At 40.8% G+C, this 24,454-nt stretch overlaps 1 protein-coding gene across 2 annotated transcripts in view; it reads right to left on the bottom strand.

Annotated features, from left to right (window-relative positions):
- myo3b (myosin IIIB) overlaps positions 1-24,454 on the bottom strand; it is a 212,051-nt gene that overhangs the window by 9,007 nt on the left and 178,590 nt on the right. For both annotated transcript variants that reach the window (XM_079822058.1, XM_079822057.1), the window contains 3 exons: positions 15,944-16,044; positions 15,434-15,480; positions 13,728-13,915 (listed from right to left, as the gene is read on the bottom strand). In XM_079822058.1, coding sequence (XP_079678184.1) covers positions 13,768-13,915; positions 15,434-15,480; positions 15,944-16,044 — 296 coding nt within the window. In that variant the 3' untranslated portion in view covers positions 13,728-13,767. The remainder of the gene's footprint in view (positions 1-13,727; positions 13,916-15,433; positions 15,481-15,943; positions 16,045-24,454) is intronic.

Below are 24,454 nucleotides of genomic sequence, written 5' to 3' on the forward strand. Positions count from 1 at the left end.
CACATTAAAAGAGATCGTCAGGCGCTCCAGATGCGGAGGGCGCTTTAATGAGCGCAAAGAATAGGCCGTCCTGGTTTTATGGAGAGTTATTGAGATATTAAAGAGCACAGGTGCAGGGCCAACATTGAGCTTCTGACACAAGATCAGGGATCATCCGTGTAGCCAATAAAAGAATTGTGCTGGACAGTTCCACAGATTGGTTACTTCCGGATATTAAACTTCTTACGCCATATACAGTTTCTTCGGGTGTCTACTGAAGAACAGTCCCCACCGTGAAGGCAAACTTCAGAGGGTTCTCGCAAGCACAAAAACTAGAGAGCTTGTTCAAAATTGATTTCCATGGCAAAACAGGGCCAAAATAATCTAGGGAACAAGATCTCTCTTAATGGATTCGATGTTCTTTAAAGAGGCACTCGCGGGTGTTAGAGTGACCTATTTCAGCCGGCGCTTTTCAGAGGAACTAAATATTCTCCGACGGGGAATAATGCTCGCAGAATATTCTCATTACCGCCTCATCCAAGCGCAAGAAAACTGGACACGGCCAGCTATGATTAGAACTAGAACTAGTCAGTATGCACACACTGACACACAAACACTGACGAACACCGAGCAAATCTGCTATTGACAGAACTATGTGATGATCGTTTACAGTTGTGGGGTGAAAACTTTTTGAATTTGAAAATCAAGGTAATTTGTTTTTCGGGAAACATGTACGTATCTTCTTCCTCTAAATGAAAAAGAAATGGCCATTTAAACAAAATAAGAACAAATTGGACATCCTATTCATAAGTTTTCACCCCCCGGCTCTTAATGCGTCGTGTTTCCTTCTGGAGCATCAGTGAATGTTTGAAGCTTTTTTTAATAGTTGTGTTTGAATCCCTCAATCGTCCTCAGTGTGAAAAGATGGATCTCAAAATCATACAGTCACTGCTGGAAAGGGTTCAAATATACAAAAGATGCTGGAAAACTGAATTTGCAGGATTTTTCTGAAGAATGTTGGGCAGTTTAACTGCTCAGGACAAACAAGAGACCCGAGAACAACCATCACAAAACACACACACACAGCCGTGGATCATCCAGGGAGCGACACACAGTATTAAGAATCAAGGGTAATTTGAATAAATGTAATTTTTTGTCTTGTGGACTATAAACATCTTTTATGTAAAATATCTTATTCAGGAGTCAGGACAGCACTAAATAACAAAAAAAGAACATGCATTTTGTATGATCCCTCTTATTTTGTTAAAAATATTCACATTTTCACAGATTCTGCAAGGGTGTGTAAACTTTTGAGCATCTGTATGCCTCGGTCTGCTGGCTTAAGCATTACTGTCATTCGAAATTACGCTTCACGTAAATTTGGTAATCGGTTCATTTTTATTCAGTGTTTTGGAAGGTCGCATGGAAGTTGAGTATTAAATTGACACTTTTGGTTAAACATAAAAATGAATTCTAAAACCAAAATCTGACCTTTGTTATGAGACATATATGGAAGCTGTGAGTGAGTATAGGCCATTTATGAACAAGGAGGTTCTTTATTCACTGTAGTACATGGGAAAGCACTCATGCCCACAACGCATTCACAGAAGTGTGCATAATGTGCCCACTTGAAAATCACCCACAGTAATATTTGTCTTTAAAATGTTTTCCAAATATGTCACAAACTTGGCATACATTTAAAGATGAACATTTCTGAAAGCCTCTTGAACCTACACTGTCAGAAAAAAAGGTACAAAAGGTGTCACTGGGGCGGAACCCTTTCAAAGGGTACACCTTTGTACCACGTGTGCCGCACAAGTCCTGAAAAGTGAAGCCAAAATGGTTTGTTCGCTCACAGGTGGCTGGTCCCAGTTTAGGTTATAAACCCCGCCCTCTCCACGTTATTTGGAGACGTGAGACAAAGTAAAACAATCAAATTACACTTCAAATAATACTTTCTGTCATTTTAGTAAGTTTTTAATAACGCTGATGTAAGTTTAAGAGTTCGTTTTTGGTTTTAGTTAGTTATTTGATGCTATAAAAACAGGAGTGTGACCATGATTGACAGCTTCTCTAAATTAAGTTGTCTGAGCCACCAACATACTTTTTTTCAGGGTTTTCAGGAGGAGATTGGAGCTTCAACCTTAATTTCTACATTTCCATAACTGTTTATTTCACACTGACATAATGAGTTGTTCGGCAGTAAACTGTACTAACAGATACTTCATGAGTGTGGGCGGGGCCTTTATATTGATCAATACTGCGCAGACTTGGGTCCCAAATCAGCGTAATATGTCAACACCATATTTGGACATTGGTGGCTTCTACAATGGAAGAGAGTGAAGGTGTGTCGTCCATCTTTTTTTTTTTACAGTCTATGTTTTGTACAGTCTGCGCAAATTAGCACCTCAAAGGTACATATTGGTACCAAAATGTACATATTAGTACCAAAATGTACATATTAGTATCTAAATGGTATATAATAGAACTTTTTTAAATGGTACCGTCTCATTGACAGCTTTTGTAAAAAAAAATTTTTTTGGGGGGGGGGGGGGGGGGTGTACCCATCCAGTAGCGGCTCCTGACTGTAAATTTAGGTAGGGCAGATTCTGGGTCTTAGTCAAGCCTGCCGCACTCGTGTTAAAAACTGAAGCCAAAGCGTCTCGATCGGCCCGAGGTGGTTGGTCCCAGAATAGCTCATAACCCCCGCCCCTCCGAGTATTCTAATGGACATGAGACAAACTAAACTATCAAATTACACTTCAAATTATTTTTTCCCAAAGTTGGTTTCTGTCATTTTAGGCAGTTTTTTTGTTCATTCTTTAGATAAGTTTGGTTTTAGTTAGTTATTTGATGCTATAAAAACGTGATTGACAGCTGAGATTGACGGCTTCTCTGAGTGAAGCTGTCACTGAGGCACCAATTGACCTATCGGTAAGCCCCTCCCCTCGAACGCAGATGAGCCAATAGCAGTTGAGTATCAGTTGCGCTGGGACCGGAACTCGGACATCTTTAGGTTTCGGCACCATAGAGAAACATTGGAAAATCCAAAGCTCTCATCGGTTTGATGGTGTTTATGCTATAAAAATGCTAAAATGTCGTGCCTGAGGTACTGTAACACCGATTCCAGGGATCCTGAGGGGATTTTCTGTTTGTCATACTCACGTTAAGTTACGATTAAAGTCCCTGCTAACATACAAACCGAAATAACTAACTGTTCACACGTCATTTAACACTGTAGGTCAAAAACACGAAGGTCTACATTTTTAGTGCCTCTCCATATTAAACTGGTTATATATAAATTAATTTAATTTTAGATATGTTTAAGGTCTACATTATCTGTCCTACTAAGGAGAACTCCTATTTTGATGGGTATTATAGTCTACTGATAACGTAGTGAAAGGAAGAGCTTGCACTCGCAGTTTGTCGGAGTTGTTTTGCAGATACAACGTTTACCAGTTATTAACTGCACCCCTGAAAAGTCATACGCTCTGTGTATGTGTTTGTTTACTGTTAGTTGTATGAGTGTTTCTGTGTAATTTGCTGTGTATGTTAATGGAAATGCAACGGAGAGAGATAGTTTGTGAATGAGACGTTAATGCGCACTTCTTATGCTTTGTTTGTTCAGCTCTTACGATGCTTTTTTTGGAGTGAAAAAGGACATAATAAACTTGATAAACCATCAGTAAAGTTTAGCCATCATTCGGACGGGGTATGCGCTACATTCTGTGTCCAAAAACATCTTGGGATAAGGTTTTCACACTGACAGCTGTACATTGTAAGATATAGCAACTCCGTTTGTCTGTCCGAGTTAGCAACAGTAACTAAGGGGGGCGGGGCTTACCGATAGGTTAATTTACTTTTTTCTGGATTTTCGGGAGAATATTGGAGCTTTAGCTTTAATTTCTACATTTTCTATAACTGTTTATTTCACACCAACATAATGAATTGTTCTGCATTTGCGAGAGTGTGGGCGGGTTTTTGATATCGCAGCTCTACTTCCTGCTCTCTACTGCGCAGACTCCGGTCCCAAATCTGTGCAAGATGTCAGCGTCATATGCGGACCTCCGGAGGCTTCACTTTTCTTCAGCGGTCCATATTTTTTTACGGTCTATGGTCTTAGTGCTAGTTTATGATAAACATTTTGTAAGCTTTAACACTTTTGGCAGAGGTTGCATTATTCAGCCTGAGGGTGGCGCTCCAATGTTGATTGGCAGGCTTTAAAGGTGCTGTATGTAATTTTTTCACTCTACTAATGCAGATACCAGATATTTGCAGATATTTAGGAAATATGCTAAGTTCACATAGTCGTTTCTCAGGAAACCAATGCTACAGCCAGTTATTTTACTTTGAAATGTGCGTCCCACGTCAGAATGTCTTTTTGTTTTGGTCTGGGCGATGCACATCGATAATTTACCCAATAGTATTTCGCCATCACAGGTTGCCAGTTGACAGAAAACAGCGTGCATTGCAGCCATGGAAGTCAGCAAACAAACTGGGTCAGAGATCGTAGATTCTACCCAACCTTAAAGCCTTGGCATCCATCAAAAAATCTCTATGAACGGGTGTATTGAAACGTGGATAAATCAACTCATCAACTAACAGTGTAGTGTGTAACACTCCTCGCCTTCCATTGTCAATTGCGCTCATTCCTGTTGCGTGTCTTCAATCTGTCAACCCCCGTTGAGTCTGAGGAGGAGGGGGCGGGGGAACAACTCTCTCCAATATTTAGAATTTGGACTTCAGTACCCATTTCAACCACTAGCTGTCAATATTACATACTGCACCTTTAAGTAGCTACACACGACACATGCATAGAATGCTATCTTAGAATTGCAAAGAAAGCCATGTCAATTCTCAAACATAAAACAAACACAACAGAACTATAAAAAGGCTATACACATGAGCACATTTAAACTAAAGGATTTACACTTTCATTTATTTGATACGCTACTTCACATAGGAAGATTAGACGTGCCAACTAGTTACAGACCTGATGCAGATTCCAATTATACACATAGCTGAAGCGGACTGATGTCATCTTGGTCTGGAGCGAGGTTTACGTAAGGTAAAGTGAAAAGTAAAGTGAAATCTGCCCCAATGGCTCTCAATTAGAGTGCACTGCAGTTCCATTTTTCACCACAGATTTACATTGGAAATTTGTGGGCCGCTGTAGAGCTGGGCAGGGCTCATGCACTCTCTGCCACGCTTAGTATCATTATACACCAGGGCCGTAACCACCATAGACAAGTCCCCCCCAATAATTAGAAATGGCCTAATTGTCCCCCCCCCAATATGTGAAATTCTTGCACTGCTCTCCTGCACTGCATTGCGCAGTGCTCTGTATGTTAGGATGACAAAAAGCTAGTATGAGATGACATGCGTCATGACCAATTGTTAGCGATTGGTTATGGCAGATCCAGAGTGGCTCTGGGCAGATCCAATAGTTTTAAACTTCAACAGAGTAACGCCTTCAAGGAAGTTAACGCTTGTCAATGGAGAGTGGCCAGACTCTCTGTATAAATTAAATGTACGAGAGTCTGGTAGGACCAGGCTAAGTCTTCACACAGACGAGAACGTCAATCTATCGCTTAAAGCTACACTGTGTGATATTTCCCCCCATCTAGCGGTGAAAAGGTATATGACCATCCAGTGAATATTAGTTTATGTTCCTCTCAATTTCGATTTTGTTTTAACTCCTACGGTGGCCGATTTAGTCCAAGATTAACATGGCTTCCAGTTCGACCTCGTCCACATTCGACACGGTGCCATCGAGTGTTAAAACGCGAAAGGCGAAGCTTGAATTTACGGGTATGTCCCTCTTTGGCTAATGTACTTTCAAGATGGAGGGGCAACATGGCGACCCGCATTCGAACCCCTTACCCGTATGTATTTTTAATGGCATATTATAAACTTACGAGAATACTTTATTACTTGAAAGAAGTAAATATACATCAATGAGCACATATATTTTTGAAAGAACTAAGAGGTTTTAGCTAAGAATAAACAAAAAAAGTTACACAGTGTAGCTTTAATGTCATTACTGGGATATCTATTCTTTCCGGTGAAATCACACAACAAAATGCACACAAACGTGTCCATGCTCTTAATTTACAATCATTGAACATTGTTATTAAGAAAAAAAATGATAAGGGGTGGATTAGAACCTGTAACCTTCAACACGGTTTACAAAAGTTCTGCCACCAGACAACTAAGGAATTCAAATGCTATCAGCAGATCTATATATTTATTCACTGTCGTGAAGAATCTTGAGACTAACGAATATTTGACGCAAATTAATGCAAATATTATTTGCAAATACTCCCAAAATGATTATTTCCCAACTAGAATTAGACCTAGAATCTCGTTCACTGTTCTGTTTCTTTGCTGTATAAAAATAAAAAATTGGTCTTCCCCCCAATGTTCAAGACATGGTTACGGCCTTGTTATACACGCCTGCCAAAGTCAAACGTCAAATTTTAATATATCCTGCACACTTTCCAACTTAAAATCCGAAAAGTATTTGTTGCAGAATGCTGAACACATTTACAATTTATTATTGATTCAGTTAATATAGAGGTCTGTATTACAGATGAGCCGTGGCTGTACCCATCTAACCTCAAAATCACATAAAATGACTTACTAGTTCAGTGGGAAACTGCTTTATGACGCATGGGAAAGCAAAGAGATGAGAAGCTAATAAGAAACTCAGAGGACTTCTTCTCACCTATCAGAATGCTCTGAGGAAGGAAAACGGCTATCAGCTAGATCCAAATGAGGACACTAATTGCGAAAAAAGGGGAAACTGGACCACACTAAACATCATCATGAACATTTAGCTAACAGGAAAACCAATGTCTATAGCCTCTACTATAACAAAAACAACACAGAATGTGAATCTGCACGGACCATTAGAAATGTTGCACATTTAGACCAGCTATTCTCAAAATCTCTTCAGCACAAGTACATTTCCCAGCATCTGAGAGCAATGTTTTATTACCCAAACATAGTACTTGACTCTAATTAATAATATGGGATATGTGTAAACTTGCGTAAAATACATGAGCAAATTCATCCACTTTTTTAATGACAGAAATATACTGAACAGATGCCAAATTGGCTTTTTACCAAAAATGTCACACATCAGATGCTACATACACTCTGTGGACTGTAATTGATTAACAAATCAACCAAAATATAGGCGAAATCTTCCTCTGCTTCACCGATTTCAGAGAAAAAACCCTTGGCATGAGATTCTCCAAATCGAAATGACTGACAGCAGTTCTGGAGGAACCTCATCAAATTAAAATAAACTACTGTTACAATTGGCAACAAACACACAGATCTCCTCACTGCAATGCATGAATCAATGAACTGATGAGAACATGATCAAGTACAGACTCAACAAACACAACGTGCCATAAACAGACAAACCAGGGCTACCAAAAGAAGACAGATTGTGCCATTACTGAACTGTAATATCAAACCACCAGAATCATTTTCAAGTTAAATCTAGCTGCAACTTGAAAGTATGGCTACAAGATATGCCACACACATCACTTGATATCCATATTTTATCATCGAAACCTCCATGTACAAATATGTGTACAATATTTATTCACTGAGTTGCATTCTTTTGAAAATATTGGAAATGTATAACCTTGCCAATGCCAACAAGGCAAGCATGCTAACAAGGCTGTTTTTGACCTGAAAGGAATGGAAAGAGAGAGACGGAAAGATATGGAGCGAGTTTGAGAGAATAAGATCCGTCTACATCTTCACTAAAGATCAGATTTTCTTCTGGGCCCTGAGGGGTCAACAACTTCAGATGAACCAAATGATATGCAAATTTCATTAAACCGTGCCACAAATTGGCTTGTGTGCGCTGTGCGGCCCTTCTCATCTGAGAGAGAGAGAGAGAGAGAGAGAGAGAGAGTTTTGTCCAGAATTTCTCATCTAGAATCTCACGTTTACACCAACATCACAGCTGGTCCTCGAACGTGGAGGTGTTGAATAAAAGATTTAGAGAAAAAGACATGCTAAAAGAACAAAGTTGAAAACAATTTGAAATGCGAGGCATTCATAACAGTCTTATCTTGCTCTCTTCATGTCTTTTTGTCTCTGTTTCTGTGAGGGGGGATCAAAAGCAAAGAATCACTTTTCATGTGCTAATGTTATCTGCCTCCTTGAGGAGAATTCAAATTAATGATTGTATCATTATTGGTTTGATAAACTGTGTTTAATGAAAGAATTATATCAAGGATGTGAATCAAAAATAAGAAAGACATTGTAGAGTATTCCTCAAACTTTCCAAAACCGCGAGAGGCTTTGAAATGCAGATATTGCCTGACGCCATGAGATAAGGTCAAATCTATCTACGAGGGTGCAGGGCTGCCCTAAACATCACACAATATTCAAAAGGGCAGTTCAATATTTGGCCTTAAAAAAAGTAGGTTAAGGCAATAAGGACCATAAAAAAACACTTAAATGTCCCATGACATGAAAATTTCACTTGATGAGGTTTTTTAACATTGATATGAGTTCCCCTAGCCTGTATATGGTCTAGAAATGACGACTGGTGTAAACCAAGCCCTGGGTGTCCTGCTCTGCCTTTGAGAAAATAAAAGCTCAGATGAGCCGATCTGAAATCTTCCCTGTATGTCGTCATTCAGGGAACGGTTACCTCCCCTTCCTCTGCTTTGCCCGCCCAGAGAATTTGGAGAAAATGGTTTATTTTAATCGCAGTCAGCACAGGCTTTACAAACAGACTTTACAATATGGATTCAACAGCAACGCCACACACAGTGAGTAACAGTGTTCATTAATGCCTGATCTGTGATCCGTGATTTCTGATGTGTAGCTAATTATTCAAGTTCACACAGACTTTCTTTCTAGATCATTTAATACTGTTAATGCATCAGTGAATCAAGCCAGTGACTAAACCATCAACTTCACATTGTTTCTCTTAGTAGCATGAAACAAATATGTTATTTAAATTGTGATTAAACTACTGAGAGCGATCAAAGAACACTCTCTTTATAATGTTTGGAGCTGTCAATCACCTGTCGCGAGTGTATCTGCACACTTTCCCAAACTACCGTTATAATGAATGACGCTGTTATGCTGCACAATGAAGCTCTTACTGTATTCATATCGACGTTGTGTTTGCTGTAAGTTGTGGTGAAAGCATTTTGTGAGAGAAATAGCACTGCAATGACGAGACTATCTGACTATCTGTCTGACTCAATACTCATCACTGCAGCCTTTCATGTGATGGGAAAAGATCTCAAAATAATACTATAATCAACACTTTCACCATTCGTTAATCTCGACGGCTGTAATAGTAAAAAAACGTAGTCAAAGTATTCGAGAGGGGTTCCACATGTAATACACATTTCAAATGCAAAGATCTCAGCCAATCACAGCAGTGGGCGTTTCCACTGAAGTCTCACAGCAGACACGCCCCTTCAAACAGAGCATTCAAGCCAGAGGGCTAAAATCAGGAAAGAAAAAGGCCTTTTATTTCTAAATTATGACATTTTATGATGTAAAAATCATACTAACAATATAAGTACACCTCAGGAAACATAAAATAAAATAAAAATCCACATCATAGGACCTTTAAAAACTAAAATTAATTTTTTGATCTTTCAGAGTTTATAATTCAAAAGATGGATTATGTGAATTATCCTTAAAGCTTTACATGCAATTAATCTTTATATAATAATATCTTCATGTATTATTTAATAATACCGTGGCCTCAAGAAGAGTTTCAACACCGAAATCGCACTTAAAATTTCATAATGACATTGCAATAGATTTAAAATATCAAAGAAATGGTCAAGAAGTCAGTTCTTCTTAAGTTCACACACAGCCCTTTTCCACCAGATTGGTTTGCGTTCTGGAGCCAGAGTCTGTTCTCGGCCAGGCGAACTGGAGCCTGTCGCGAACTGGCTACATGTTTCCACAGACTTGAGGAACGAACGCTGTGACAGAAGACCGAACCTAGAAGAGATTTTTTTTTGCTTATTTTTCCCTACCCCCTCATTAATATCCAATTACTCTGCCTGCAGTAGAAGGACTGGTCACTGGAGGACCATACAAGGGACTTTTTAGATATGGCATGTACTATCTGGCAAACCTTCCAGTGAACAGTCCCAGAGAGGATTTAGCCGTGTTTGTGCAGTGGGTGCTGGTGAACAATGGATCTGAGTTCAACAGTACCCACTCCACAAATGCGGCGAAATCCTCTCTGCATTCACTGGTAGGTGTCACCAGCAGAGGACATCCCCAGCCCCACTCCAGACCCAGAGTCCAGCCAGCTACGGCCCACACACTGCATGGAGCAAGCGCCAGAGCCCACCGCAGACACCGTGAGCCTGCCGCGAGGCATGAGCCAGTAAAGAAGACTGAGTCAAGCATTGCCCCGGAGCCCGAGCCCGAGCCCCACAGAAAGTCTAACCAGGTGCGTGAGTTGGCAACACTGTGCATTAACGAGGGATTGCTTATGGAGTATGAGGCCATAGGGGAAAGCCCCGTCCACACTCCTGCAGCTGTGAGTGAGCTGCAGCTGGCCTCTGCAAAAATTTATAAGGATTTAGAAAAGGATATTTCCCTGATTCTCCCATCCCCGCTGGACCCGCCCAGCTCAAAGTTTCCTGTGCCCCTGCTGGTTCCACCCAGCTCAAAGTCTCCTCTGTCTCCAGAGTTCCCACCCAGCCTCCCTCTCCCACCTCCTCTTCCAAGTTCAGCCAGTTCCTCTGCCTCTGCTGGTTCCCTACAGCCCTTAGGCTCCTCCTCTGATACCACACTATTGTGTGGATTTTCCTCTGGGCTTCTGGTCTACAGCTCCGCCCAATCAAGAGGATCCCCTGGCTCTGCCTCCAGCCGTTGATCCCATCCCTCCACCTCGGCCCGTTGACCTGTCGGCTCCACCTGGGACCATTGTCCTTACAGCTTCACTGGGCTCCCTTGTCCCTCTGGCTCCTCCTTGGCCTGATATTGCTCTGCTTGTGCCACAGACTTACAGGCCTTCAGCTACGCTCGTTCCTCCATCCCTTCAGCTCTGTCGGGCTCCGCCTTCCCTCCGGCTTCTCCTTGGTCCTCAGTCCCACTGGCTTCAGTCCCACTCCGCTTCAGCCTTCAGGATCATCGATGACGCCTGGTCTCGCTGGCTCTTAATCTGCGCCCAGGGCTCCACTTCCATTTGCCTCGTCTTCATCAGTCGTCCCCTTGGAGTTGTCAGCCAAGTCCACACTTGGCTCCTCCTGCTCCTGTCTCCTCCCACCGCCGTCACCAACCTGGTCTAACCCTCTGTCATCTCCCCAGGTTTCCTTTCCTCCTCCTGCTCTGCGTCTTCCTCCAGAGCCCCGCCCGCCCTCCTCAGTCGGACTTTTACAGCGTGAGGACGCACCTTCCTAGCCCTTCTTTAATATTGTTAAATTCAGTTTATTTCACCAAATCTCATGTGTTGGGTGCATTTTTGCAGCCTAACGTGACAACTATAACCAACTCGCATAAACTGTTCTCTTCTATCTTTTTCGGATATGAATTGAACCCCCCCCCCCCCCCCCCCCCCCCCGGCTCCATTCGAGAGAAGCATGTTTTTTAGGGCTGGAGTGGAAATGTGTGGAACGGTTCGAGTTTGGGAACCCGCACCGGAACTGTGCCGGTGGAAAAGAAGTAACAGCTGTCCTAGCAGAAGAACCACAGGTGTAGAGACATTAACCATCAACATGATGCACTAATATTTCACAACCGCAAAGTGTCACATGACTGTTTTGCTGTTTTTCTTCATTTCAAACTAATTTTTGTCCATGCTTTCCTTTAAAAGTGTGTTTAATATCTTTCTGTAAAAAAAATTCACTTTCTTTGATAAAGCAATGAAATTCGTCTATTTTTTAAGTGTGTCATAAGTGTCCAAGTACTTTTTGGGGCCACTGTACGTATATGGGTAGAAAGTCAATAGAAAGTCAGGGTTTCTGCAAAATAACTGCTGTTGTGTCCTGAGTGACTATTATGACACCACAGGACATCAACGTCTCCAAACTCAGTGAGCTCTGTCATTATATTCTTCATTCATTCATGCTATGTGACATCTGCACTGTCTGTCATGTGTATTAGGGCGAAACGTGTCTGATCTGACAGTCTGCCAAAACAAACAGGACAACAATCACAGAATGAGGTGGAAAAAGAACACAGAAATAAAGAGACAAACAACGCAGTCTGTGAGTGATTTGTTCATGTTGGAGGGATGTAATGATGCACTTGATGGGAGTTACTGAAGACTGAAACATGAAGAGCAATTTTGCTTTACTTTTTAGTAGTACTCATTTATCTGTGTTTGAGTACAGAGAGAGACAATGACGCCAGTCCTGTGCCAAGTGTACCATTGTCAAAATGTTGCCAGGTAAGTGTCCTAAATTCATCTTTATGAAACAGATAGTTCAGGTCTAAAATCTGACTGGATGGCCCAGTTCTGAAGCCAAATTAATTAAGCAATAAAGTGTGTAAAGTTGTTCTCCATTGTGATCATATTCAAGGCTAAAAGGGTCTGAAACGTAAAAAAAGGGTCCTTCAACTGTAACTATTTTCTTAATATAAAACATTTATATTTCATTTAAACAGTATTGTACTGAGCAAATTCATGATATTTCAGTCATTCTCAATGATTCTTTTTCCACTAGAAGATATAGTTCTGGACATGTAAACGAAGGTTAGTTGGCGTCTGTGGGTGGGATTGACCGCTGGACGCTTGAACGCTGGATTGACCAATTAGCATCACGGAAAGGAAGTGTCAATTTCACAAGAGCTGATATACATACAAGTCTACCTGGGACCACATACAAACTATATAGCAATTAATTCTATGTTAATTCTCTACAATATACACAAACTTACTTGGTACAAGAATATTATTAAATAAATATGACTCATTTTAATAAACACTGGTATCCTATTCTGTTGCTCTTTAAAAAAAAAAAAGTAATAAGCAACTTTAGGCCGAGCATTATTGAACCACGCTTCAAGCTTATCAATACCCCTTAAAGACTGCATAAATGTCCGTCTGAAATTTTTATTTAATTGGGTTGGGATACCAATAGGGGTAGAATAATTGGAAAAGAAGTGTGCATAATTGTATTGGATGTGCATTTGTAGTGTAGGTACTTAAGTGTACTTAAATATATTAAAGTATATTTAAAAAAAAATTACTTGCAGATAATATTAATGAAACAAAAGGCCACTAAAGTGCACTTAAAGACAGTACAAAGTGTTAAAGTGTACTTTTTTCACAGAGATGTAGATGGCATCAAATCTACTGCTTTCATGTCATCTTTAATCATGGTAAAATCATTGTAAAGAACAACCTGTAATGGCTTATAGTTTTTGCTTTTAAAGAAGTAGTTCACTCAAAAATGAAAATTCGGTCATCATTTACTCACCCTCATGTCGTTCTAAAACCTGCATGACATTTTATATTTTGAGAAATGCAACCAAACAGGTGACCATTGACTTCCATTGGACAAAGAAACAATTTTTTTTTTTTTTAAACGGGCCATTTCTAAAAATATCTTCTTATATGTTCCGCAGAAGAAAAATCCATACAAGTTTGGAACAAAACGAGGGTAAGTAATTAATGACAGAATACTTTTCTTTTTGGTGAACTATCTCTTTAAATACTTAGAATCATGATGTAATATGTTTAATTGCGTACAGAGGCAGTGGTCTGCTGTCTGTGGAGCTCTTACCAGCTGCCAGAATGAGTCAAAGTGGTGGGCGGAGCACAGCTCATCTGGATGAGATGGTGGGAGGGGCAGTAGGCGTGGCAGACTTAGGGTTTGGGGAGGGGCCAGACAAATCTTCCTCCTCAGGAACGGACTCTATTGTGGACAGTAATTGATAATATTCATCCTCTCCATCCAAGAGCTTGATTTGCCTGAGAAATGAGAGAGAGAAATATAATAGAGTCACAGACGCATAAAGTCAAACTACACTGTAAAAATATGCTTCATGTAATATCTAAATTAACTGGATTTATCAAGTCAAAAATATTAATTAATATAACTGAATTAACTTAACTGCAAGGTTACAAGAATAAGTAATTTTTTTAAGGGCGATAAGGTAGTTTCTGGAGCTAAGTAAATGGGCTTTAAAAAAAAAAAATCAATATCAAGTTTTTACATTAAAACTTGTTAATTATATGCAGTGGTGGAAATGGCCAAGATTCACTGGGGGGAATCTAGTCTAGTTGGGGACAATTTCCAGCCCTGCCTTGTATAACATGAGGAAGAGAGTACATTTTAGGTGCTGTAACTACATCAGAGATTGCACTTTTATGGGTTTGATAATAAAATTGTTTTTGTTTTCTTTTATAGAATATATTGTAGGCGTTGTATAACTGAATGGCCTGAGAATCCTACTGTGAAGTTGATACACCGAGTACCATATAATGTGGAGGAAAGAACACAACAATCTTCGATTTTATATGAGCAGTGCATATTTAGCCAGGTGAAGAAAAGTGATACATCTCATTATTTGTACTAACAGTATGAACTGCTTCCTTCTGGGAAAAGATACAGAGCTCCACATAGTGAATTAAATAAGTTTAAGAATGAATCTGTGCCTGTATCAGTACATATTTTAATAGTAATTCAATGTGTGTTTGTATTGCGTTCTCAGTAGTTTAATGAAATGGTTTTATGGAGAGGCAAATTAATGAATTAAATTAAAATACTTGAGCATAATCTCTCATCCAACACAAGATATAATAATTATAGAACAATTAGCAAAATACTCTTAACATGAAGACGTCAAATCCCCTAATTACATTCTATTACGAGATACTTCAATGACCTTTCAACCGTTCCTCTCTCTCTCTCTCTCTCTCTCTCTCTCTCTCTCCCTCACGAGTGTCTCATGTCATCAGTTGCATTTGTTTCTGAAACCTCTAAAAATTACAGGCGCTAAATTAATAAAACCCTATTGTTATTTAGTATTTCATTAGCTACTCTTTAACAGTGTAACAAACTAAAGTAACAAACTAAGAAAAAGAAAGGTTTTTGTCGCAGGGGTTAAAAATATTAAATAAATAAAAGAAACCGCGAGAAGCGGTTAATCCTTTAATAAAGAGCGCTGATATCCAGCCTGCTCGAGGTATTAGAGGAGCCAGGCTTAACTTCACAGACTGTGAGGTCACATATCTCACAATTAATACATGCATTCTTATACCGCGTCTTCTCTCCTCCCCAAAATAATACACACACACACACACACACACACACACACACACACACACACACACACACACACACACACACACACACAAAAAGGCTTCTTAAATAGCTGGTATTTCAGCTGCAAATTTGCATGAGAAGCAAACAGAGCCGTGGTCGTCTCGGCTCCCCTCCTGAGCTGGTGGGGTGTTTAGATACGAAGAAGGAAAGCTGTTATTTACCCCAGTTTTCTGGGTTTCCTCTTGCTCCCCTGATAATCCAGACTTCTCTGCAGAGAGGACACAGAACCAGCGCACGCAAACACACGCAGACAAACACACACACGCACGCACACAGAGTTAGAAAAGCTTCAGAAAAGACAAGCGCGAAGCAAGGAACATGCGCGAGAGAATCATTAATTTTTAATTCAAAGTGATTTTGTGTTGAATGTGTGCAGATGCTGATAATATCAGAAGTCACAGCATAATTTTTCTTGATCAAAGCGCGTGGGGCTGAGGCTGATGAGGCAGGCATCTTGCTCGGCTTTGATAAACCACATCAATTATTCACCGTGAAGGGAGACATCCTCACATGAAAGCAACAGATAAAGCGCCAAAGCACATGGTGGAGACAACAGAACGGCAGAGCGGCGTGGGGGTGGGGGCTCGGGGGTCTGGCACAGGTAGCTTTAATTGTATTATCATCTGGAAACAAAGTTAGACAAAGGCTTCCATGAAAGGCTTTGAACTCACGTTGAGATGGTTGTAATAAAGACTGTCTTCCGGGCTGTTCAGGAGCTTGGGCTGCTGTCCTCTACGCCGAGGGGAACGGTGATGCAGCTTCACCGTTGGACCTGCGGGACACACACACACACACACACACATACACACAGGACGGATCAGTGACACGTCTCCCATTGTGTCGCCCTGAAGGAATTGTATAAGCAGAGCAGCGCAAATAAAGCTGACAGCTGCAACATAAATACATCACATGTACGCGCTAAACAATAGTACACTGCGAGATTTTGACATTTTGGAAGAAAATGAGAGTGGTGTCAGTGCAAAAGATGCTGAGGGTGTTGCTTTGCGGTTGCCAAAATGATCTGACTGGTAATAAGGTGGTTTCTTAGGCCCTGTTTACACCTGGTGTTAAGATGTGTTTTGGTCGATTGATCACAAGTGGACGAGGGAGCACCTGGTGTTTTAATCTGTCTCTTTTGTCCACTTTCAACCACTTCTGTCCTGATTTCTTCGAAGGGAGGGTCTATGGACGGGTCTTTTTCAGATCTTTTGATGTAAAGGACAAAACTTGTTCAAATCACATGTTTGACCCTGGAGCACAAAACCGCACGGGTATATATGTGGCAATAGCTAACAATGCATTATATGGGTCAAATTAATATTTTTTTCTTTTATGCCAAAAATCATTAGGGGCCAGTTGTTCAAAACATTTAATCTGGATCAAAATGATCTGGATTTTGAAATCCCATGTTTTGTTATCCAGGATCAGGTAATGATCTTACTTTTGTACCAGTTTTTCAAAGCAAAATTGGATTGGATCACCCTGATCCAGATACATACCTTTTCAGATCACCAAATCTGGATTACTAGTGCTCTACGGAGCCCCTAAAGGGACATTGTGATGGGAAAAATATGAGTTGGGAAAAAAAAATTCAAATGCTTTTCCCTCAGAAAAGTTTCACGTAGCGTTCACCCGAGAAACCTTTTGACTGGTTCATCTCTTATAATTGATAAGAAGTAAAAAGTCTTTTAAGTGATAAAAAAACATTTTAAATGTAATATAATATTTTTGTTTGATATTTACAGCTGTTTGGGGATTATTTTATATGACTAAATCTTTTTTACTTTGACTGTAGGCTACCGAAAGGCTAGCCTAATGTCTACTTCTAATTAGCCTAACTAATCAAGAGCAAAATAAAATAATATATTTTTGTGTATTATATGATACAAATTTTGTATTTTTTGACCAGTTTTAAAGTTTTACTACATTTTCTTCCTGGAATCCACCTTGAAATTCTACCCCCTGTTGGCATCAAGATGATCCTGTTTTGTTTTTTTGGATCAAAGTTATCCAAATCCTACTGACAAGTTTTGAACAACACAAACCAAAGGTTTGATCCAGATTAAAACTAGGATTGGATTCCGTGATCTAATCTGATTTCAGATCCTTTCTTTCCCTTTTGAACAACCCATTTTCAAGATTTGATCCAATCCGATAACTGAAATCCGATCAGTTTACCTTTGAACAACTGGCCCTAGGATATTAAGTAAAGATCATGTTCCATGAAGATATTTCGTACATTTCCTATCGTAAATATATCAAAAATGTATTATTATGAGTAATATGCCTTGCTAAGGACTTCATTTGGACAACTTTAAAGGTGATTTTTTCAATATTTAGACTTTTTTGCACCCTCAGATTCCAGATTTTCATAAAGTTGTATCTCGACCAAATATTGTCTTATCCTAACAAACCATACATCAATGGAAATCTTATTTATTCAGCTTCAATGTTAAAAACTGACCCTTACGACTGTGGTTTGTGTTCCAGGGTAACATATGAACGCCTTCGGAGACGATGGAAAAACATACGGAGAGCAGCAGCTTTCGTTTCTACTCCGACAGCTGCATAACCACGCCGAACACCAACCAAATTTGGGTCTTCAGCCGACATCCTGTCTGGCTAGTGCGCTTCCCATAATATCTACGCATTAGGTCAGTAGGCGGAGAGTAGGCGGTCTTTTATGGCTGTTCAAACACATATTCGCCAAATGAGCGTTTACACTACGGAAGCAATCCGGTCAAATGCGTTTTTGACTACCTCTAGAAGTGGTCGAAAGTGGACAAGCTCAAAATGTTTTAGACCCCGTTTACACCTGTATTTAGCGTCATCCACTTGTCATCCAATCGACCTAGGATTGCTGCGATAGTCGGTGTTACCGGTGTTCAGCCACAACACCGTTTACATCGATTGCCACTCTTGACTGACAAGATGATGAAGGAAGATTTGGTTTCAAAGCGAAATGTAAAAGCGTCTCTTTAAGCGAGTTTGTTAGCCTGACGTCGTCATACTCAATTCTAGTCAGAATATGAGTCTGCTCCTGCTCCATTGGGCTGTGATTATGGGGTGTGTTTCAACCGAACCAGGAAAGAAAATGCCTTTGCACTCAATTGGATAGACCTACAACCAATCAGAGCAACGGAGAGACGCATAGTTGTCAACAGAACTTAACTGCACGCACGCTGGAAGAAGTAGAAGAAGAAGATGAGAGTAAACGATCTTTGCTGGGGTTGTAAAAGAATTTAAGTATTTACCAACACGATCATCATTTTTGAGAGAAAAAGTAAAGGTAAATGCATATATGAACAAGTTCTCCATTTAGGAGTAGAACAAATTCAACCCAAGCGCTCTTTGGTGACGTGGATGGTTACGTTACTGTTGATCATCTGTCCATCATTGTGTAAAGCCCGCCCTGACAATTTCAGTGGTCCGACAGCTCTGGTTCGAGCATAGTTGCTCCACAACGGATCAAGTCCAGACTGAACTTCCCCACCTCAAATGTTGTGGGCGGGGCTAAATTTGGCTGGCATCCAGGCTAGACGATGAAGGAAAATTTTTGTCTGGCTATCACCAGACCAACATTTTGGTCTGGGGAGTCTGCTTTGTATTTTCTACTGCACAAGAGGCGTGATCAACGGGCATCGTTCAGATGGATAGTCCTTCAACCAATCAGACCAACGATCCATCGCTTCTCTATCCGTCATTCCACCAATAGCGCGCCAGGTGGATAAGCCGGTTTGTGATTGGTCCCCGCAAATTTGTAAGAGACGCAGGATAGAAATATGTACAGGTTTTCAGCCTGAGCTGCAGGGCGAAATCAAATCACCGGCAGATCGGGCTGGGTTTACCCAGTCTAGGACGATAAAAGCACAAAAACGAGTTTGTCATTGTACTGTTTCGTTGTGTTTTTCATTAAGAATAATAATACACCTACAATTCAAGCAGTTGGCGCTAATTCAAGAAAGTAAAAAGTGAGCGTTTTCAGTTCATTCCTATGTAAGCTCAACTTCCATAGAATTAACTGAAAACGCTCACTTTGCTCCGTGCTGTTATGAATGCCAGTGCGGACGTGCGCATTTTACTTTCGCTTTTTGCTTTCTTGAATTAGGACCAATTTGAATTAGCGATTTAAAAGCGAGGTGCAAAAGAGGGAAGAACTCCAACGTCCAACCAGGTATTGCCGATGTTGTCACACGTCGATTAAACGGTGGAAAAATTCCCTCACCGTCCCTAGATTGACCAAAACGCAAAACAGGGCCTTAGACCTCTTCGCTATAAGTCAATTCTATTTTTTTAACATCCACATTCATGACTGAAGCACAAACAATGTTTTGTTTAAACTATTTTTTTCCATTAAAAGTAATCAAGCCTGCATTTATTTGATCAAATACAGTAAAAACAGTAATATTGTGAAATATTATTGAAATTTTGTAATATATACTCCAGTGTCACAGGATCCTTCAGAAATCATTCTACTATGCTGACTAGCTGCTCAAAAAAACATTTCTGATTATTATTAATGTTGAAAACAGTTCAATATTTTTGTATAAACCTGAATTCCAGTTATCACATAAAAGCTCAAGTAGTTTAAATATGCAGTGTGTACTTTTCACAATCAAACATGAGTGCCAACCATCTGATCCACCAGAAATCAGTCGGATTACAATTATCGTAGATCAAACAGCATGTCAGGAAGAGGAGAACGAAAGAGAGTCTTGCTTCCTCATGTTCACTGGTAACCTTTCAGATCTACAAACATGACAAAATGAGCAGAAATCCAGGACACCTTTCTACGGCAGCATGTATATTTAATATCTGGGCCTGTTTCATCTCGACGAGGCAGAGCTCCTCTACTCATCATCTTTCCAGATCCTCAGTAAATCGTCTCTAAAACAGAGTTCAGTCATGTAGTCGTTCTGCAGAGCGATCTGGAACAGAATGGCTTTGAACAGACCGAGGAACATCTCTATCCTTCCAACACTTCAAAGCGCTGAGGTTCAGTCTTTCTCTCGCTGGCTGTAATTCTGCTTTGCATAGATTTGACTTTCTGCTGCTTCAAAAATGTTTAAAGAGCGGGTGATGTGCTCTACCGCCGCACGTTGATGCACTTGTAATGACTGCACAGTTCTGGTCCACAAGTTCTCCAAATGGGTCAAGAGCACTCAGTGTCACACGCAGCAACTGCTTTAAATTCAATTTTTCTTTCTGCAAAAGTTGACTTTTCCCCATCTCCCCTGCTTAAGGACCTGCAACCTTCCCGCATAACAGAACTGATCTGCAAGTCGTTTCACGATTTTAAATCAAAACCGGTTTGGACAGAAACCCTATTTTTGCCCATTGAGTGGAGATCAAACAGAGAGCATAGCTGTTTAGGAAAAAAAATAAGAGATGAAAAATTGGAAAAGCACATTCATGAACAAATTTGTTCTGACAGCAATCCAGTAATTTCATCCAGATACTAAACACACAGAAGACTATTCCCTCCCAGAAATCATATGGAATACAATACTGGGAAAATTAATACCTAAATTAATAAAAATATAGAAATAATTAATTAGTAATTGAAATATAAGCTATAATTATAGGAAAGTTATATCAGAAACTTGTTCACAAAGGGGCCGTTTACATTAGACCGTTTTCAACTAAAAACAGAAAACTTTTTATGTGTATCTGCTGTTCATTTACATGACAAGGGCGTTTTGGGGGCCTGAAAACACAAACTTTTGGGAAAAAAAGCATGTTATCGTCTCTGTGTAAACAACAAAAGCGTGAATCTGTGAAAACGCTGACATCAAGCACATGCATTACATGTTTAGTCAATGCTGTGCGCATTTGGGCGAATATGGGAGAAAAGTGGGCGTTTCTAAATTTGTGGGTGTTTTTAAACTGGTGGGTGTTTATAAATCATGCAATATAAATGATGCCCTTCACCCAACCCGACCCGACCCCACCCCACCCCTAAACCCTAGGTGTTGGCAAATCAGGTAACGCGGTCGAAACCGCCCCTCTGTTTATGGCCTCGCCCATTGAACTGGTAACTCCTATTACTGTCCTGCAGAGACCTATATTTGGCACGAGTCTGTTCTGTAAAACAATGCGTATGTGCGCAGACACGCACACAGTCTGCTCCGGTCCAGCAATGTTGCCATGAATTGGGCTACATTTAAGTTGTTGCTGCGAGTAATTTTTTTTAAACGTGGGTTAATTTTCACGCCCCTTAAGTAAATTTCGGTGCTCCAACACTCCCAAAACTAGAGCCCTGCATTTCTGCCTGAGCCCGACGGGCCCCGACTTTTTTACGCCCCTAGGGCCGGGTTTTGGGACAATTTTCCCGTCATTCCTCAAACGCAGGCCGGGCTTCGGGCCTTTTTAGGCTTCTCCTTCATTTTATATTTTAGACATTCAATAATTAATAGAAACAATGAGATGTGCTGCGCTGGTGGAAACAACATGGGACCATGATATCGCGAGTCCGCAACTGTCAAGACTGACTCAGTGTTTAGAGGACGGCGTATGCAACACGCATCGCTGCAAATGAGTAAAGCAAGCCAACACGCAAACTAAACGTTTCTGTTTTTAGTACATCGTTGTCATGTAAACATACCCTAAAAGCTTTAGATTAAAGTCAACATAAAATCAAAATTGACTCTGTTTACTTTATTAACATATGCCAGGTCTTACTGTGAACCATACATCGGTTCAGATTTGTAGCTCAGACAGTAAAAGCATGGCACTAGCAATGGTTTGATTCCCAGGGAATGCATGAACTGATCAAAATTCATACTTTCAAGGTAATGTAAGTTGCCTTGAATAAAACCGTCTGCCAGTGCATAAAAGTAAGTTAAGGCAAAATATTTGTAATCATTTATTTCTCATCCTCTAAAATGATTTTTGTTAACAAGCAGGCAGCTGTCATCCAACATTTTTACGCGGGTTGATTTTCACACCCTTAAGTACATTTCGATGCTCCAACACCCCCCAAAACACCCCCCAGACGTACAAATTCAGTGGAGAATTCGGCCGCCCGATGGAGAAAATTGCATTGGGCTAATTTTGGGCTACTTTTGACTGGCCATTGGGACACTTTTGTTGCACAGACCTGGCAACCCTGCGGCCCAGAGACACAATAGCACAGAGCGGATAATATGCGTGAGTCGGCGCAGAACACAAAACGCATCGGACCCATCTGAAACATCTTTAAATCAACAACAAGGTTTGTTGTTTTATTGTTTTTATTTATTTCTCATCCTCTAAAATGATTTTTGTTAACAAGCATGCAACTGTCATCCAACATCCAATCAATTCTCAATGAATAAAGACTTTTTATTGTTAAATATCCTTTGTCACCCTTAATAAGTTGTGCTACGGAAGTAAAGCATGTTTTCATGTAAAAACGTGCAACCGAACTTGCAACTTGAAGTCAAGTAAATGCAGTCAAACCCACTGAGAGAGAGAGAGAGAGAGAGAGAGAGAGAGAGAGAGAGAGAGAGAGGGAGAGAGAGAGAGAGAGAGGGAGAGAGAGAGAGAGAGCGAGAGAGCAATACCTTTCAGTTGGATACTCTCCTAACACAGCCTTTAAGTAGTCTGACCTTGAGCTATTAGTGATATGTAAGTCCCTCTACCACACACATGTGGGTTAGTGCCTGATCCTCCCCCTTTGTCTGGGAAATCAGCAGCATTTGATCCAGAGCTCTCCCTCAGGGCTGCTGCTCTCCCTCTGATAGACCAGCAGCACAGCAGCAGTCAAAAGCCATCTAAACGCTCTTCATCCCGCCTAGGGCCAGTGCACCGCACTGCTGGAGCAGAGAATCCCGCCGGAGACAAAGAGGGGACGCCACTCCATAAAATCACGATCAAATGTAACATTTTCTCTTAGAAAAATGTTACACAGAAATGTTTATTGAACTGGCCAGATCTTATATAAAAAATGAAGTATGAGTATGATAGAAAGCGTGGCATTTATATGAACCTTCTATTAATCAGGCATTATTCAAGCATAGATACAGAAGTCTGTGCTTATGTAAATATACACAGAGACTCAGCATGTAGAGAAGAGACAATTCCTTGCACAGTTTGCATCTAGAAGTGGCTCTAACTGCACTGAGAAATGGCAGTTTCTGAGCATTGATGCAATATCGGGAGACAGATAATTGTGATGTAGCGAAGCGATACACACTGATCAGGCATAACATTATGACCAAGTGAAGTGAATAACACAGATTACTTCTTCATCTCGGCACCTGTTAGTGGGTGGGATATATTAGGCAGCAAGTGAACATCTTGTCCTCAAAATTGACGTGTTAGAAGCAGGAAAAATGGGCAAGCGTAAGGATTTGAGCGAGTTTGACAAGGGCCAGATTGTGATGGCTAGACGACTGGGTCAGAGCATCTTCAAAACTGCAGCTCTTGTGGGGTGTTCCCGGTCTGCAGTGGTCAGTCTCTATCAAAAGTGCTCCAAGTAAGGAACAGTGGAGAACCGGCCACAGGGTCATGGGCGGCCGAGGCTCATTGATGCACATGGGGAGTGAAGGCTGGCCCGTGTGGTCCGATCAAACAGACGAGCTACTGGAGCTCAAATTGCTCAGGAAGTTAATGCTGGTTCTGATAGAAGGTGTCAGAATACACAGAGCATCTCAGTTTGTTGTGTATGGGGCTGGATATCCGCTCTTACATCACATGGATTGCTGTTGAGTCCTGCCATTGTGCCTGTTATTTTGACACGTACCACCTACCCAAGCATTGTTGCAGACCATGTACACCCATTCATGGAAACGGTATTCCCTGGAGGCCAAGTTCAGCAGATAATGCGCCTCCACAAAGCAAAAATGGTTCAGGAATGGTTTGAGGAGCACGAGTTTGAGGTGTTGACTTTGCCTCCAAATTCCCCAGATCTCAATCCAATCGAGCATCTGTGGGATGTGCTGAACATACAAGTCCGATCCGTGGAGGCCCCATCTCGCTACTTACAGGACTAAAAGGATCTGCTGCTAACATCTTGGTGCCTGATCCCACAGCACACCTTCAGGGGTCTAGTGGAGTCCATGCCTCGATGGGCCAGGGCTGCATAAGGGCTATACATCACAAAACACTGATAATTCAGTGTATAAAGTATTGTATATGTAATGTCACTGGATGGCAAGAAACATTGACTGGATCACACACACACACACACATCCATTAAC

The sequence above is a fragment of the Gobio gobio genome (assembly GCF_949357685.1).
Source record: "Gobio gobio genome assembly, chromosome: 7".
Classification (NCBI taxonomy): Eukaryota; Metazoa; Chordata; class Actinopteri; order Cypriniformes; family Gobionidae; genus Gobio; species Gobio gobio.